At 48.8% G+C, this 18632-nt stretch overlaps 1 protein-coding gene across 1 annotated transcript in view; it reads left to right on the top strand.

The window, feature by feature from the left end:
- The window catches only part of COL6A3 (collagen type VI alpha 3 chain), an 82510-nt gene that overhangs the window by 39298 nt on the left and 24580 nt on the right, over positions 1-18632 (top strand). The window contains exons 10-27 of the mRNA XM_081051382.1: positions 502-1101; positions 1709-2046; positions 3373-3451; positions 4419-4564; positions 5958-6050; positions 6580-6633; positions 7581-7652; positions 8447-8473; positions 8582-8626; positions 8739-8792; positions 9246-9308; positions 9926-9991; positions 10429-10482; positions 12787-12822; positions 13428-13490; positions 14249-14311; positions 15958-16020; positions 17279-17341. Coding sequence (XP_080907508.1) covers positions 502-1101; positions 1709-2046; positions 3373-3451; positions 4419-4564; positions 5958-6050; positions 6580-6633; positions 7581-7652; positions 8447-8473; positions 8582-8626; positions 8739-8792; positions 9246-9308; positions 9926-9991; positions 10429-10482; positions 12787-12822; positions 13428-13490; positions 14249-14311; positions 15958-16020; positions 17279-17341 — 1979 coding nt within the window. The remainder of the gene's footprint in view (positions 1-501; positions 1102-1708; positions 2047-3372; positions 3452-4418; positions 4565-5957; positions 6051-6579; positions 6634-7580; positions 7653-8446; positions 8474-8581; positions 8627-8738; positions 8793-9245; positions 9309-9925; positions 9992-10428; positions 10483-12786; positions 12823-13427; positions 13491-14248; positions 14312-15957; positions 16021-17278; positions 17342-18632) is intronic.

Raw genomic sequence — 18632 nt, 5'->3', positions numbered from 1 at the left:
GGTTCCACAAAAGCTCTCAGCATGCTGGCAGATACCCCTCCAAAAGCGTGTGGGATCTACTTCCCATTTTCCAATCTGTTTTTTCCAGACCTTCCTTGCTCTGCCTCTAGCACATCTGCCCTGACTCCTGACAGACACCATCCTTTATTTTTGACCAAAGGAAAGTATTTAGTGGTGTTTTCTAAAACACCTGAGGTTCTGGACCGTTGAATCTGTTGTGTAATGACATTTTGCATGGGATGATTGGGACTCAATTTCCCTGAGTTCTCATGTTCCTTTTCTTTTTGTTTAAATGATTTATCATTTCTCGTTTTGTTCTTAGCATAATGCTTTGAGGGCTGTGAATTTGAAAACTATAGAGGCACAGAACAGAGCTAAGGTGTTCACTGTGAATAAGTTACAGGAACGTCTTAATTTTAATTATTTAATTTACATTTTGTGTATGAATGGTCTGGATATGGAAACCAAATTTCTCCTCATTTTCATTTTGGTCATTTTTAGATACAAGGAAAGCAGATATTGTGTTCCTGTTGGATGGTTCCATCAATTTCCAGAAGACTAGTTTCCAGGAAGTGCTCCATTTTGTGTCCGAAATTGTGGATACAGTTTATGGAGAGGATGCTTCCATCCAAGTCGGGCTGGTCCAGTACAACTCGGACCCCACTGACGAATTCTTCCTGAAGGACTTTTCCACCAAGCAGCAGATTATCAGCGCAATCAACAAAGTGGTCTACAAAGGGGGGAGACACGCCAACACCAAGGTTGGGATTGAACACCTGCAGCAGAATCACTTCGTGCCAGAGGCTGGCAGCCGCCTGGATCAGAGGGTCCCTCAGATTGCGTTTGTGATCATGGGGGGAAAGTCAATGGAAGATGCCCAGGAGGCGAGCCTGGCACTCACCCAGAGTGGTGTGAAAGTGTTCGCGGTGGGCTTGGGGAACACGGACTCCGTGGAGGTTGGGAAGATCGCGTCCAACAGTGCGACGGCGTTCCGAGTGGGGAACGTCCAGAAGCTGTCAGAATTGAAAGAGCAAGTTCTGGAAACTCTGGATGGTGCAATGCATGAAACCTTATGTCCGGGTGTGACTGATATTTCCAGAGGTAAGTCCCCTTCATGGACATATTGTCAATCCTGTCTTGTTGATGTGCACGAGCCTATGGATTCCTTAAGCCTGTGGTAACTTCAGGCATTTACTTATGTCCATGTGGGTTTGACCTTGGGGGTCACCTAGCCACTGCTTTCGGATGTCCTTCCAGGATAAGAGTGGAAGATTGTCTTTTTTGTGTGCCTTTGTAAGACTTACCTTTTCTCCCAAGTCTTTAATCTCCAAAATAATTCAGAAGTAGTGATTCCTGCTTCTGTTCATAGGTTTATTAGATTAATTGTATGAGATCAGAGTATTTGAATCCTGAAGTGCATGTAAAGCACAAACTTGGGAAGCACTTCCACTGTACATCACGCCAAAATTGGTTAATATTATGAGAAAAATAAAAATAAAAAGAACATAGTAAAATGGCCTAATGGTCAGCACCCGTGTTCCCTGTGAAAGAGGCACACCCGGCTGCTTCTCAAAGCTCATCCATACAAAGTGTCGTTTTGCCTTTGAGGGGACGTCTTGGTCCAGGTCCCAGGGCCGTGCTTGTGCGTTGCGTTCGTCTCCTCTCCTTGCCCGATGTAGAGCTCATTGCCTGCTTTTCCCCTTTCCAGCGTGTAACCTGGATGTGATTCTGGGGTTTGATGGTTCCAGAACGCAGAATGTGTTTGTGGCTCAGAAGGGCCTGGAGTCCAAGGTGGACGCCATCTTGAATCGACTCAGCCAGATGCAACGGCTCAGCTGCGGGGGCGGCCAGACTCCCACGGTGCGGGTGTCCGTGGTGGCCAGCACGCCCTCGGGCCCCGTGGAGGCCTTTGGCTTCTCCGAGTACCAGCCCGAGCTGTTGGAGAAGTTCCGGAACATGCGCAGCCAGCACCCCTATGTGCTCACGGCGGACGCGCTGAAGGTCTATCAGAGCAGGTTCAGGCAGTCGGCGCCCGACAGCGTGAAGGTGAGCGCGGCTCCCGAGGCCGGGCAGGTGCAACTTCCAGGCTTGGCCGGTCGGGAGGAGCGGCTTGGGGCTTGGGAAACGCTCTGCCTGTCCTTGGGGCTGCTAGTGCCGTCGTAAGAGTCCTTTATTCAACCCATCATAAGAGCCTGAAAGGTAGTATCGTCCTTGTTTTACTTAAGCTCGAACAAATCCTGGAAATCAGCTTGAATGAGTGGAATTCGTGGTTAATTCATGTTTATAGTCCAACCCGTTAAATAGTTCTGTTCTCGCTACACATTTCTCTCTTTCTCTCTGTATGTACACCCATATGTGCTTATTGTGTGTGCATACCCATACTCACACACATGCAGGTGCGCGCGCGCACACACACACACACACACACACACACACACCTGTTCACTGGAGCTGCCATACAAACTGAGCGGCCTTAAACCACGGAAGTGTGCGTTCTCAGTCCTGGAGGCTGGTGCTCCCAGATCAAAATGTCAGCAGGGTTGGATTCTTCTGAGCCTCTCAACTTGGCTTGTAGATGGTGCTTCTCCCTCTGTCCCCATGTAGCTTTCCCTCTGTGTGTCTGTGTCCTAATCTCTTCTTATAAGGACACCAGTCATGTGGAATTAGGACTCCCCCCAAATGATCCCATTTCACCATATCACCTCTTTAAAATCCCTATTGCCAACCAAATACAGTCACATTCTGAGGTACTGGGGGGTAGGACTTCAACAAATGAGTTTTGGAGGGGTACAGTTCAGTCCATTACACATACACAGACACACATACTCACACTCACACTTACACATGGCACACACTCATACTCAACACTCACACACAGACCACACACACCCTCACACATACGCATAACACACCCACACTCACAGTTATTCCCATTCACACACCATACACAGCCACCCTCACACATACACATAACACACATAAACTCACACCCTCACACATACACATAACACGTATACTCACACACCACACACACCCTCACACATACACATAACACACACATACACATAACACATACACGCACACACACACACACCTTCCAGACACTATGTCACATAAATAGGAGAGTGAGATAAACTGTTTTTATTTTCCTTGCTGCTGTGTCTTTTGATGTCAGACTCCGACACATTCATTTCTGCCTCATTTGTTGCATAATATCAAACAGCTGTGGACATGGGGTGTTTATTTCTCAGCCTGATTCTCAGTTTCCTCAACTGTAAGATGAGGGGTTCAAATGGGCTCATCTCCCTTTCAAGAGCCTGTGATGGTTTCTTTTTAATTTCGGCTGGTGTTTGACTCATCATCTGCTTTCAGGTGGTCATTCATTTTACTGATGGAGCAGATGGAGATTTGGCTGATTTACAAAGGGCATCGGAGGCACTCCGAGAAGAAGGTAGGTTCTGAGGCTTTCTAAACATGAGAAATAAACCTGGGGGAGGCAGGCACACTGGTCTGCTGGAGAGAAGAGACTCTGCTGGTGGGGTCTTCTGAAGAGCACTGGTCACCTAGCACCCTGCCCTCTGTTGCCCCTCTGGGGCTTGGGGCTATCCAGGGTTTCATGTAGGCCATGTCCTGCCACAGGCCCTGCCAGGTCAGAAAGACTGACCATGTGGTAGGACAGCTAGAAAGTGTGACGCTTTTGGAGAATATCGTGAAGGTTTGATTCGTCTAGCTACATCACATAAAGTAAGAGTTAATTTTGAAGCAAAAATATTGCTATATTGTAGTGTATGGTTATCACAGCTCAGAAATACCACAATGCTAAGTAAAAATACACTTTAATATCAAGTAAATAACAACAGCACACTTTCCAAGTTCAAGGCGACTGGCTACACCACAGTGCCCTTTGTCAGCTATACTATTTGGTTGTCCATTGCTTTGGAATTTGGTAGCAATGACTGCCAAAAAGTGGAAGCCAACACTAGAGGTTTGAGAAGAATTTACAGAAGCATCACTGATCATGAGAACATGCGATTTATTCGCCTGTTTTTCATGAGCAGTGGAGATGACATTGCTATTACCTGATTTTGGAGGTTTGATATTTCAGTTCTCGCAGCATACCTGAGTTATGTGAATAGGACCAGAGTTTGAGAATTTGTGTATGAATATGCTTCGTGGTGTCACTTCCTGTATTTATAGGAACCAGTTAGTTATTGACATATCTGAGACAATTGCTCAGAGGGTCCAAAGTTCCAGTCTTTCCACTCTTGAGAGTGGCTGACAAGTTTGATTGAACATGTTTCAGCTAAAGGCCAAATTTTGTACTGAAGTTTTCTTTAAAAAAAAAAAAAAGTCAGCAGAAAAAGATGTTGAATGTCTCCAGGGCCTCGGTGAGTTATGAAATGTTCTTCTCCTTGTAGGTGTCCGAGCTCTGATCTTGGTGGGCCTCGAACGCGTAGCCAATATGGAGCAGCTCGCGCAGCTGGAGTTTGGGCGAGGATTTGCGTACAACAGGCCGCTGGGACTGAACTTGCTGGACCTGGATTACGAACTCGTAGAGCAGCTGGTGAGGTTTTACGTTTGCACCCACACACCAGTTCAGATGCTACAGTTTTGGGCATTTCAATATAACGGAGTCAGTTATATCACCAGGCGATGGGCGAGGGGCCTCTGGTGGGTAATGTAACCCATTTAACGCACTTGGGACCTGCCTTGCTGCCATAACCCATGTAAGCCCTGGAAACGGAGCTATCCAAGAGTTGGAAAGACAGCACTGTGGAGACTGGGTCCCTAGGCGTGCTGATGTTGTCGCTTTGGCATTTCCTCTGCCCTCTTTAATGAGGACCTTTTCATTCCTAAGATTGCTGAGAAGACAAAACTCTGCGATTGGCCATTCCCATTCAGGAAGTGTCCAGAGCCTCAGAAAGCTCACAGGGCAAAAACAAGCCTATGCCAGGGAGAAAGACCATTTCTGGGTGGAGAAGCACTTCTAATGCCTTCTTGTCTAGTTTCCTTTGCAGCAAATGAAAGTGCCCTCTGGGGCTCCCTAAACCCCATAAGTTCAGCCTCAGCAGGAGGTTTGGGAGTGGGGTGGGGCTTTGGGGAAATGTGGGGATGCTTTGTCAACTGAGAGACCCTCTGGTGGTGGTGACAGTGGACAGTGGGGTGAACTGAGTTTGACCCTTCCTTTCCATTCGCTGCTTCCCAGCACCGCTGGAAGTAGGCTTTTTGAAAACTGGCTGGAAGGATGTCAACTTGGTTGATGTTTGGGATGTGGGAGAGAGTGAAAACTCTAGGAAGCTCGCTGCAAGAAAACACATTTGGCCCCATGAGTTTAGCAGAAGGAAGCCTATTTTGGGTGTGTGCTTTCCCATGTAAGGTCAGGGCTGAGCTGGGAAGGGAAAGTCAGGGGTGTGACGGCTCTGAGACGCCCTGGTGACCCGGAGTTGTGGCGATTGCGGCTGAGAGGCAGGGACCACTCGTGAGCACCCCCCACCTCAGCTGCTCCCCAGGCCTCTTGCCGGCTGGTGCCGTAGCCCATGACCCTGACACGGTTCTGAGAAAGGGCACATGGACCTCCATTTTGGAACCACCTTCTGCCCTGACCCTCTGCAATTTGCTTGTTAGGTTTTGCTCTTCGGAGCTTAAAACTATATAAGTTACGCGTAACATTTGAAATTTGAACATCTGGGTTGGAAGCTTCTAGAAGTAAGGCCCAGCTTGAGGTGGCATTGCGAATATGATCGATCGATCTTACTTTGGTTGCCCTTCAGTGTCCCACTTGTGACTTCCCACGCCCACCGAGCCAGTCTGTGAGTGAACGCCACATGACAGTTAGTGACTTTCGTCTCTCACTGTGGAATCCACACACTTCAGATTTTAACCTTTATGGCATATTTATGCCTTTTTTTTTTCTAGGCATTTACTGAGACTTGAACTTTTTTTTTTCATGTTCACAGGACAACATTGCCGAGAAAGCTTGCTGTGGGGTGCCCTGCAAATGCTCCGGAGAAAGGGGTGACCGGGGGCCCATCGGCAGCATTGGGCCGAAGGTATGGTGGCTTTGCCCTTTTCTTACACTGAGACCAGGTTTCAGGAGTCCATTATTACCTTGGCTGGGTGATGTCTCTACTGTCACTGCATGGAGATGGAGAGAGGAGGAGAAGGGGTACTCTCAGGTGGCAGATCTGAGGAGCAAATACCGGTTCCCTTCTCCCTATTCACGGAGAGAGGGACTCTTCCTGAACACACTGGTTCTTCACTTTATGAAAGAACGTTAAAACCAGCGGGTATCACTGGCCGGCAGTCTCCCTGCGCATGGTTAGCAGGGACTCTTAGCACTGCCTCTGAGTTACAGGGTTTCCTGGTAGACCAGGAGCCCTAAAGAGCCTGAAACAAAGGATAATGGCACTGAACTTGTGAGTGGAGAACCGTTAAGTTCAAAGAACACCCAGCTTCTTGCTAAATCTTCGCACCACTATACCACATGGAGGCAGGGAGGGGGGTTGGGAAGATGCTTAAATAGAAAACCCCACCCCAAACCTACGGATTTAATCCAGGAGTGGATTTACTTTGTTGTAGGGCATCTCTGGAGAAGATGGCTACCGAGGTTATCCTGGTGACGAGGGTGGACCCGTAAGTGGCATTGTTTTATTCCTTACATTTTTATTTTCTCTTTGTTTCTCATGTGCTAGGATTGAATTGTGGAGTCCAAAATCTATTCAGTTTCCAGTCCAGTGAACAGTCCAATGACTTTCCCACTGGGAAAAACATCACTTTTAACTTCCTTAATGCCTTTATTCATGTTTGTGCTTAACGGGAGACAGTCTGGGGACGTGAGCAGGCTAGTGTGGTTACAGAGTGCAGGGCTCTCTTCCGTGTCAGAGGGAGGAAGGAAGTGGCTTCTGAGACTGATGGCATATTCAGTGTCCTCTAAGACCAGAACCCAAGCAGAGATGGCAGCGAGCCGGAGCGTGGTGCAGGGGACCGAATCAGGCTGCAATCAGGGTTATGCCCTGTAAGGGGAGGGTGTCTCCCAGGGAAGGTTTGGTGGTTTGGGTGGTTAGTAAACCTGGGGCCCATTTGGGGTTGGATAGAGCCTTCAGGAAGCTGTACTTGGGCAGAAGTGGTCCGAGAGGCTTTGAGACACTAGAAGGAGGCACGGCCCTGGGATGGGGTTATAGGGCCCCATGGGGAGCAGGTGAGGGTGCAGGCTCCCAGCTGGTAGGTCTGCATGTGAGGGCTGGTCACGTGCTGCATCAGGGCTGGGAACCAGGGGCCATGCAGCAGAGCAGTCGGCCCGTGGCTGCTCCATGGGGGCCCAGCTCCCACCCAGACCCGGTGCCCAGAGACCCACTCCCCTCATCCCCTAGGATGCCCCTCTGCTCTGCAGACCCTCAGACCCCATTCCCTTCAGGGTGCTGTGGACTGGGTCTGGGGGGCAGGAATGCTGGAGGCGCTCCCCGGCTCAGTCAGCATTCCCGCTAGTAAAATGTGCTTTCTCACACACGCCTTCCAGTGACGCACACTCAGTGGAGACCCAATGACAGATGGCTCCAACTTACTTTTGTCTCTCCTGACAGGGTGAACGGGGTCCGCCTGGCGTGAATGGCACTCAAGGTTTCCAGGGCTGCCCTGGCCAGAGAGGAGTAAAGGTACAATGTGGAGAGGGGACCACAGCATCCCGCCCGGCGGGGACAGGTGGTCAGTGGCACGAGCAGAAGTGGGGCACCTTCTCTAAGTGCCTCCTAGGCTGGGGCTTCTCTGCTCTCAGGGTCCAGTAGCCCATGGCCTCTGGTGGGAAGGCAGCTTGCAGGCTGGCAGCTTCCGGAGCACAGGTCGCACTGGGAAGGGAGCCTGAGGATGGAGAAATAGTTTCCTATGGAAACACGAAGCTGCCAGGAAACATTCACTAGGACAGACAGGGCGTGAGCCAGGGCAGAGAGAAGGCCGCTGCCCATGGCTTCAGCCCCTGGACCCGAGAGGAGCCAGGGAAAGCGGGGGGTAGGGGCGGAGGGGGAAGGCGAGAGAGAGGACTGAATGTGCTGGAAGGTTCTTTGTGTGAGATACTTGGATTCGAGGGCTGGTGAACTTTTTCCTGAATTTGCTAAAGTTTGAAAGCAGGTGCTGAAAGGAAGGGCCATTACACTGCGAAGTTACAAAGGGACAGGGACTGAAGCCCCTGTCCCTGGCTTTCAGGGCCCACCCCTCCTACCCAGGGAGCCAAGGCCACACTAGTGCTGAGGTTCCAGGCAAATGAGCTTTATCATCTCCCACGTGATAGTGAGAGGGCAACGCAAACAGATAAACCTCTAATGTTAACTGTCAGATGCTGTGGCCTTCGAGTGGGGTGGGGCTGTGGGGTGTGGGGGTGGGCGAGCCCTGTTCTGTGGCTGAGGGACTAGCTTCCAGGAAGGAGGTAACGTCTCCTCTTTCTCTCACCTTCTAGGGTTCTCGCGGGTTCCCAGGAGAGAAGGTACTCAAACTTGTTTTTGTTCTTATATTGAGAGCTTGCCCAGTAGCTCTCATTTCTCCTTGGCTAGGATGGTTTCCACACTCACCCATGTGTCTTGTCCCCTGACAGGGTGAATTAGGGGAGATTGGGCTGGATGGCCTCGACGGTGAAGATGTAAGTGATTTCATGCTCTCAAGCTGCTCTTTGGTCCTGAAGATTCCAGTGACTAATACCTCAGTCTGTGGTAGAAGTGCCAGGAATGACATTTTATCATTGTCTTTGGCAGGGAGACAAAGGATTGCCTGGTTCTTCTGGAGAGAAAGGGAGTCCCGGGAGAAGGGTAGGTGTATTTCCATAGTGTCGCTGTTGTGAAAACACTATAAACATTTCATTCGGGGACTGTTTCTTTTACTCGTGTATGTTAAGACCACTTCCTCCAAGCAGCTTTCCCTGACCTCGTCCCCTGTGTCCCCGGCAGCTGTGACACATTTCATTATATTGTCTTGATTGGAGACTATGTCTCATAGGGCAGGGACTGAGTTTGTTTCATAGGGCAGAGATTTCATAAAGAAATCTCAGTGTCTGCACAGAGTGAGTCTCCAGTAAGGATTTGTGGATTACCTGACCAAATCAGAAATATTTGGAAGTAATTTTACCTTCATGGCAAACGAGTAAATAACTGGTTACCATTGGTCTATATAAAATTTATGAACTAAAGAATGTGATTTTAAGGGTGAAATAAAAATTTGAAATCCTATTTCATTTTGAGTCTCTGCTTGTGCTTTTTATTTAGGGTGATAAAGGACCTAAAGGAGTCAAAGGAGAAAGAGGAGACGTTGGAATTAGAGGTGACCCGGTAAGGAAGATTCCTCATTGACAACTTGAGACCTGGGGAAGAGGATTGTGGGAGAAGAGGCCTGAAAGGAAGACTTTTACCTTTGAAATTGCTTTAAAACATGTTGATAAAAGATGTGGTTTGTCCTTTTCCTACAATTTTGGGGTTGATGGAGATAAGTTTGCTCTCTAGCAGCTAAGATACACTGCAAAGATCGTAAGTGTTTGCAAAGCCTGTCATACAAAGATCAGAGAGATTTCCCAAACATGTGGTCTCAGGAACTTTAATCCAGATGGATTGGGTGGTCAGAAAAATATTAGTGAGGATATGAATGCAGGGCTCTTCAGCCAAAACCCATCCCACTCTGACTGGACTGGACCATGAGGTTGGCCAAACATTCTTAGCCCCAAACAGGGGGGCGATGGTTCTTCCTCCCCAGGGAGGACGGTGCCCCAGGCTCCCTCTTGCCTTGTCCTGGCCTGGAGGACAGGAGGCTGGCCCAGGGACGGTCATTTGCTTACAGGTTTTATAGAGCTATGGATAAGAAAAACTGCAAATGCTTCTCTTTTGCTAAAGCCAATTTCAAGTGTCCTTTTCTTGCACATGTGGCTCACATTCCTGACCTGTGTTGTTTTCAGGGTGAGTCGGGACGGGACAGCCAGCAGAGAGGACCCAAAGGAGAAACGGGAGACATTGGGCCCATGGTATGACACTCCCCGTTTCTACACACGCTGTGCTGAGGGCCAGAGACCAAGCTCACGCTGGCTTGTTTCCGGCCACAGAGGCCGTAGAAGCAGTGACCATCAGGGCTGTGGACATAAGAGGTCAGGTGCAGATGGCTCCACCCCTCTAAAGCCGATGGTGTGTCCCCATGAAGGATGACCCCGCTGGGGAGCAGAAGCAACCCTTCCAGGAGGGGTTTCTTCTCTGCAGAACTGGTGCCCCTTACCTATTCACGGACAGTGCTTGTCAAGCCCAAGGCTGTGGAGGGGGGAATGCAGCTCGTCTGCTGCCCCCCACAAGTGTCCGGCCTCCCCATGCGTATCCATCCCTCTTCCTGTAGCGTCTTGTGCAATGTCGCCGCGTTAGACAGTCTTCTCTGCAGAGGAGACTCTCATGTCAATTTTCTTTCCCACACCAGGGTCTCCCTGGGAGAGATGGGGTGTCTGGAAGTCCTGGAGAACCCGGGAAGGATGTGAGTGACTCTTTGGGGGCTTTGGGGGGCTCTGCTGTGATATTAGTAAGTGCCACCGGAATCGCCAAACACCGCCTAGGGCAAAGTTATGCAGCAACTTTTTACGAGGGAATTTCTGAAACCACTGTCACCCAAATCTGCTGCTTAGAGAAACCGCTTTTGTATCATTTGCTCTGTGCTTCTTTTTTCCTTCCCCCAGGCCTGCTTCCTTGCCCTCCCCAAAAACATAGTGATGTAATATCTTTGCTGCTTTGAAATATTTGGCCAGGTTTTAGCCCACTAAATATTTAAAATATCCAAACAAAACCATGAACCCAAGTTGAGGGGTGAGGTGAGGGAATGAGGGGCAGGAAGGCTGGTGGGGTTGGATGCTCATTGTTGGTTTTATAACTATTATTTTTTTGTGTGCTGCTGTAACACAAGTAATGAAATCAGGTTTCCATTTTCCGGGGAACTGCATCTTGCCACTGCCATTTCAAGGAATGTCAATTGCAGAATAGCTCATTTTTTGAGTCTAGGATGCCTAATGTTGGAGTCTTGATGAAGAGTTGTAAAGCCAAAGCAATAGAAATGATCTCTTAGGAAGTTGTTTGAAAGCCTTCAGGGCCCAGAGGCACTCAGAGCTGAGACCTGAAGCTGGTAAATGGTCCCAGCATGGGGAGAAGTAGTCTGGGATTTGTAAATCCTCAGGGGCAGTTCCGGAAGCTGGTGCGTGCGCACGGCAGGTCTCGGCTCAGAAACTGGCTGGGGCTGTGCAGCCAAGAACAGGGCACCCTCTGGCATTTCCCCAGGGGCAGTGACAGACTTGTCCAGGGATCAGCAGCTGGATGGTGGGAGGGGGTGTGCTGGCGTGAGTGCTTTTATAAGAAACGACTCTCATCCTTAATCATGGGATGCTGTGGGCATATTTTTACCTTTAAAATTAGGAAGAAGACTTAATATTTGAAAAGGCTATCTTTCAAGTCTTGAGTATTATTTTCGAATAATGCTGCCGAGCTATGTGATAACAAAGCAGTGAGGAAGGACTCAATTGTTATAATGTACTCTACCACTCAGTTTGTGAGCAGAGGCAAAACTCGTTTTCAGGAAATGACTTACAATATAATTTTGCATACAATTCATTTTAATTCTATGCACAAGGTGGAAATTTGGGTTTGAATTCGATGCAGTCCCTTGTAGGCCCTTGTAGACTCAGTTCTTCCCTTCGTAGCAGGGTGAGGCCTGGCGCTATGGCCCTCTACCCCTTCCCTAGGACCTTGCTGTGACAGGCTTGCGCCCAGATGAGATGTGTCCTTCCACTGGGCTACCCCACTCCTCACGTCAGGCTGCCTCTGGCCTGAGCGATGAATCATTGAGCTGATGGCCTCTTGTCATACTCGAGGCTGTCCCCTTTGGAAGGGGCCAGCCAGCTTGTTACTCTGTGGAGGAGCCACCAGGTCCCACCCCTCCCTCACTTGCCCATGGAAGGAAGCCAAAGTCTTCCATTCAAGAAGCTGCCACTACAGTGAGTAATGGCAAATGATTGCCATGGGGCTGGTCCACTGGGAGTGGAGGATGTGGTTCTTGGGTTTATGCAGAAGTGGGCCGAGCCCTGGAACCAGCTGCTAGTTACACTCTCCAGAATACCAGAATACTGCAGGTTGGGAACCTTGCAGAGACATACCCAGGGTGTTCCCGGGTTCCCATCCCAACCTTTCCCACTCAAGAGGAAGCGATCACAGCGTGGGAATGACTAGGTCGCTGATGCAGTGAGCCCTCATTTATTTGGACTAAGGGTTACCTCTGGAGCCTGGAGGAAAGTGTGGCCAAGTCACGAGCCCAAACTAAGCACTGCTGGGCTTTTCAGGTTCATGTGTGTGCACTTGCATTCTGTTCACTGAGGATGTGTTATATTTGGCCAGGAGGATTGGAGAGGTTGGGACTCCCTTCCATTATAATGAACGCATTTCATTACCTCTCCCTACTGTTAGGAAAATGGTAGAAAAGCAGACAGCTTGACATTCCCATTTCACATTCCATATTTGAAATTGGCTGAGATTGTGCAGCCAGAACGAGTCATTATTTTGCTTGGCAGGTCTGCAGTAATTCTCAAAACTTCCGTTTGGGTGACTAACGGTAGCGTGGAAGCAAAGCTTTCCTGAGATGAGGGCAGGAAGCAGGGTGTCTTTTTATGTGTTTCCTCGGGGCTGACTGGGCACAGGGTCTGGCACACAGCGGCTGCCAGAGGAACGTGTGGGCTGTCACACAAAGCCCCCAGGCTCCATCCCCCGTGTCCCCTCACTGTTTGTGTGACTTCTTCCACAGGGCGGCTTTGGACGCAGGGGACCAGTGGGAGCTAAGGTGAGCCTCTGAGCTGGCACCTTTTCTCTGTCACCGTAATGTAAGTCACCGTGTGCTCTCAGGAGACTGTCCTTAAAGGGCACAGAGGCCACCCCGCCCATAGTTAAAATAGTCTCTCCTCTGCAAGCGAGGCTTATGGCACCTTTTGTCCCGTTCCCTTAACGTTAGCCTCTTCTAAAAGACTTGTGAAAATGATTAACGGGAGCTGGGGGTGCAAATAAGGGAAACAGATGGAGGAGGCAGTGCCCCGGCCATTTCTCCTCTATCATGTGTTCACTTATCTGGTCGTTAGAAAGTGACAACGTCTAGGTGTGTCAGTCTTCTCACCTGGGCAAGACAGGTTTGGGTCTAAAAAAAAAATCCTATTTCACAAAGTCCTCTTGAAGAAAAGGTGGGGCAAGAGTGAGAACCAATGGTAAGAATGCAATTCTGGCTCCACTTCGTAAATGCCTTACCCTGGAGTTATCGGGTCGATGGCTTCCAACCCCCAGGTAGAGCAGGGATTGTTGCCCTGTCCCCTCGTCCACACACGATGGTGGAACAGAGAGCTGACATTGGTATAAACCATCCTGACTCCTCCCTGCATCTTCTCTCTCCTTTCAAAGGGCAACAAGGGTGGTGTTGGCCAGCCGGGCTCCGTGGGAGAGCAGGGGACCCGAGGTGCGCAGGTCAGTATCCTCCCCAACCCGAGTGACTGCATGCCTTGTGACGTTTCCTCAGATGCTCTAGTGTTTTCCTTAAATTGAGGTGACAGTCAATTTCACAAAACTGAGCACAAAATGAATCATCGTAAAATGAACAACTCAGTGACGTGAGCACATGTACAAGGTTGTACGACCGTCTCCTGTCTCTAGTTTCAAAACATTTCATCACCCGAAGGACTCTGTGCCCGTGAAGCAGTCAGTGCTCACCTTCCCTCTGCCCAGCAACTGGCAGCACGAATTTCCTTTGGGCCTTTGTGGATTTGCCTCCTTGGACATTTCATATAAATGGAGTCATTTACTAGGTGGCCTTTTGTGTCTGGCTTCTTTCACTCACATCGTATTTTTGAGGTCCACCATGTTGAAATGTGTGTCAGTACTTTGTTCCTTTCTGTGACTGAGTCATGTCCCACTGGATGGATGGACCACGGTTTATTTATCGATTCGTCGGCTGATGGACACTTGGGCTAGTCTCCCTTTCAGAGACTGGGACTGGCGCCGCTGTGAGCTTTCTGTAAAGCTTTTGGTTGCACACTTGTTCCTTGCATTTTTCTAAACTAACTTCCCCACTCGCATTCTTGGCTGGGGCTGCTGCTCGAACTGCTGAGATAGCAGGGTGGCCAGCAGAAGCGAGGCTCTGGGCTCTGTGGAAATGCAGATGCCACCCGAGCTTCCATGGAGTGCTGCCTGGACGCAGCACTTACACCGGCCTTTTACTTCTGCAGGGCCCACCTGGTCCCACCGGCCCTCCAGGCCTGATTGGTGAGCAAGGCATCCCGGGGCCTCGGGTGAGTTGCTGTGGGTCCCACCCTGTTTAGCTCAGTGGGTGGCATGGCTCCGAGCAGACTGAGGACAGACCGTCCCCGTAGCCGAGTCTTTGGCAGCACTGACCCTGGGTCAGTCCTTGCAGAGATGGGCTAGTTTACCTGCGGAAGGAAGAGCCCTTTCTCTTGGTGCTCCAGGGACTTCTAGGGCCAGTGGTGCCCCTTCTGTACGTGGACCAGCTGGGTGGTTGGTGAAAGCAGGAGGTGCCTCATCTCAGAGGTCATGGGATGGAACTGCCTACAATCGAATCAAATCTACAGAAATGCTCAGATTATGCCAAACTGTTTCATATTTGGCCCCTGGAGATTGGCTCTGTGGCTTGGCATTTTTCTGTACGAGTTCCCCATCCTCAAGTGTGACCCAGAAGTCCCTTAAACCTGGTGTGACTGCAAACTTCCATGTCTGTCCTGGCTGTCAGCGATGACTAGCAGACGTGCTATTCCAGCCGAGGCGGGATCGGTGCCCGGCATTCTGTACCTGCTGTGCCTTTTGCATGACACACGTTCAGGGAGCCATCCTGTCACTTGTTACAGAAAATAGCAATGACTAAGACATGGTAATGAACTACCTAACAGCACAAACATGTTTTGTTGTGCAGGCAGGAACTTGGTGAGAGTTGTTTGCTTAGAAAGTCCTTCCCCAGTTTGAAATCTGATAAATATCTATTTTTTTTTAAAGATTTTATTGGGGAAGGGGAACAGGACTTTATTGGGGAACAGTGTGGACTTCCAGGCCTTTTTTCCAAGTCAAGTTGTTGTCCTTCAGTCTTAGTTGTGGAGGGCGCAGCTCAGCTCCAGGTCCAGTTGCCATTGCTAGTTGCAGGGGGCGCAGCCCACCATCCCTTGTGGCAGTCGAACCGGCAACCTTGTGGATGAGAGGATGCGCTCCAACCAACTGAGCCATCTGGGAGCTCAGCGGCAGCTCAGCTCAAGGTGCCGTGTTCAATCTTAGTTGCAGGGGGCGCTGCCCACCATCCCTTGTGGGACTCGAGGAATTGAACCAGCAACCTTGTGGGAATCGAACTAGCAGCCTTTGGAGTTAGGAGCATGGAGCTCTAACAGCCTGAGCCACCAGGCTGGCCCTAAATATCTATTTTTAAAGCTTTTTTTTTTTTTTTGGTCAACATTTATTTCAGCTCTGATTAGTCAAGAATTTAAGACCAAGTAGGGTGAGCCAACGCTCTTAGTAGTTACCAATCACAGAAAGCTGTCTCGTCTAGTTTTGCCATTCATTAGGGCTGTGCCCGCGCTCTGGGTGCTGTCTTGCACGGCGGGACGCTGGTTCAGCCACTCACTCAGGAAAAGTGCACACAGGTTTCCACATTTGTCCAGTCACATGTCACTGTGGAGGTGTGGGGCACGAGAAGGACAAAGCCATGTACATTGAAACCCACAATGTGTGAAAACTGGCCAGAACGATCACACTCATATTTTGGATTTGCACAAGCCATGTCCACGCGTGTTTGCATGTGCGTGTTTGCATATGGGTCTGCCACACCGTGCTTGGTGCTGAGTGTGGCTCTGACCTCCGGGGGATGGGGGAGCGGTGGGACGCAGACACAGGCTTGGAGGGTGAGCGTTGCACTGACCCTCCTCTCCTCCCGCTCCAGGGAAGTGGAGGGACCCCAGGTGCTCCTGGAGAACGTGGCAGGACCGGGCCCCTGGGAAGAAAGGTTTGTCTTGATGAAGGTTGAGCTCATTTCCTGAGGTCAGGACTGGCCAGGCCTTAAGTGGCCTCCCCCTCACTTGTCAGCCCGCCCACCTGCTGAGTTCACACATCCTTTCTTTTCTTTTTTTTTTTTTTTGGAGGTCTGCAAGATCATTTTATTTTATTTTTTTTATTTTTTTATTTTTTTTAATTTATTTATTTATTAGTTTCAGGTGTACAAAACAAGGTAATACTTAGACGTTCATCATTTATATCCCTCATACTGTGAACCCCCCTACCCCCATCCACTATCCCTCCGACCTCACAGAGGACTTGGGGAGACATTTCTCTAAAAAGGACATACAGAAGGCAAGAAGACATATGAAGAAATGCTCAACCTCACTAACCATCAGAGAAATGCAAATAAAAACCACAATGAGATACCACCTCACTCCAGTCAAAATGGCTATTATCACACATCCTTTCTCCTCACCTCGGGCCTTTCCCAGCCCAGCCTGCCCTGTTGGTAGCTGGCTTGGCATGAGGATCCCTGTCCCTACACAACTTGTGCCAGTGGGGTGACTTTCTTGTCGCCAGAACAAACGCACTGGCAGCCCTGGATAATCTGACCTGTTCATGCCACAGCTGTGAACATAGCGCAGCGTCCTCCGAGCCATCAGAGCAGATCTGTGGCACTTAGAGCATCCGTACTGGGCTGAGCACACGCCCTTAAATGCTGGCAGTGCAGCCAGCAGCTGTGCCCGCCACGTTCACTAGTCCAAGAGCCCCAGGTGGCTACCCCAGAGACCAGCACCTTGCTGTGATGGCTGAGAACCTGCCACCGATAAGCCTTGAGAAAACCCACAACTTCTCACAACCCATCTGAAAGGGCAGCATTTCCTCCATTCAAGAAATGTGTTCATGTGAGGCCAAACTTGTCTCCATGCCTCCCGTCGGTGGGGTTGTATTTCCTGCTGAATTCAGCCCATTGACTCTCGTGGTGTTTTCTTTTTCTGTTTCTCTTTCTCTCTCTTTTCCCCGTCAGCATGTCCCGATGCCACGTTAATGAAAAAAACAAACACCAACCTTCTTGGATTCTTTAGGAGGAGTCCACTCAGGAACGTAGCAATTTAAAAAACCATTTGTATCAAAATCTAAAAGGTGAAGTTAGCAGCTGTCAGCAGCTCTACCAGTGGCACCACCTAGAATGAAGCAGGGTTTGGAATCGCATTTCAAATCCATCCCAGACCCTCAGGGATCTCAGCCTTGTTTCTCGTGTGTAGGGTGAGCCTGGAGATCCGGGACCAAAGGGAGGACTTGGGAGCCGGGGGCCCCGTGGGGAGACGGTAAGATCAAAATATATTGTCGCTGACTCTTTTCTGAAAGGCTCAGTAAGCGGGGAGATGTGACCATGTGCTGGTCTAGTCTGTGTCTTTGCAAATTGGGTTTATTCCAAGTAGAGATGACTTGATGCTTGCTTTTTAGATTGTTGGGGGTGTGATTGAAAAAAAAACTATTGCTTATGATAAGCAAATAAACTTCAAAATAGGTTTTATTTCATTGGGGTGGGAGGAGTGGGTAAAGACATCATTTTCTGAGTATGTGAAGGTTGAACCACCTTTATTTCTGGTCCTGCAAATGCTTTGTGAGCACGATTAGTTGGAGCTTTACTGCAAAATAAGTAAGTAAATAAATAAATAAATAAATATCCTTGGGTTAAAATAGGATTGGGTTTGATAAAGTCTCAATCCAGATTAGAGCAGTTTCCTTTGAATGAGACATTCTAGGAATTGAAATTATTACCTTGATAACACATTTTAAAAACTGTTATTTAGAATATCTAACTGCTCACGAACAATAATTGTCTAGGGTACATTTCTATACCGGAAAAAGAAATCTACAGAACATTGAGAATTTTTCTAAAATGAGTCAGTATACCTAAAAGTTCTATAAATGGACCTTGTTGATCTGACTTATAATCCCAAAGTTTTAAAATATTTATCTTCTGTATTTATCATCTCTACAGCTAATTGAAGTTTTAAGAAACTCCATGTCTGCTACTCTCAGTCTTAGAAGCAGAGGGAAAAAAAAAACCAGAATTTAATATCTATTCACACCATTACGGGAAAAATCTTCCTGGTTCTGTTTCCATAAATTTGGGAGCAATAACTGTTTAGCTGTTGGTGTCCATTTAAAACTGTACATTAACTAAGTAGCATGTTCCATGTATGTTTTAGAGATATTAATATCTATTTTACCTAAATTCTTGTGATTCTTTTGAAATAATTAATTGTGTCCATTTCTGAAAGCCACCCATGAAAATGTGATAGGGACGGATCTTAGCATTCCGGGAGGGGTTGTTTGGAAAGAAGGCAGTCTCCGGCGTGACCTGGAAGGAAGGGAAGGGGCATGGCAGAGAGGCTAGAAGGTCTGAGCACAGAAGACTCAGGAAGGTAGGAGAAGTGCAGTCCTGTGTTCTTGCTTTGAAGTAGAATCAAAGACTGATTGGTGCACAGAGTCAAGGTGACCTTCAACAGTCCTTTCAACTCTAAGATTCCCAGGTTCGATGAGTCTCTGATTCCACATCCAAGCAGTACCTTCGCCAATAGCTATGAGAACGTCTTTCCGTTGGTAGTC

Source organism: Rhinolophus hipposideros (genome assembly GCF_964194185.1).
Source record: "Rhinolophus hipposideros genome assembly, chromosome: 6".
In the NCBI taxonomy this organism is placed as follows: Eukaryota; Metazoa; Chordata; class Mammalia; order Chiroptera; family Rhinolophidae; genus Rhinolophus; species Rhinolophus hipposideros.
The sequence above is the reverse complement of the archived record's forward strand: the minus strand, read 5'-3'. Positions and strand labels throughout refer to the sequence as shown.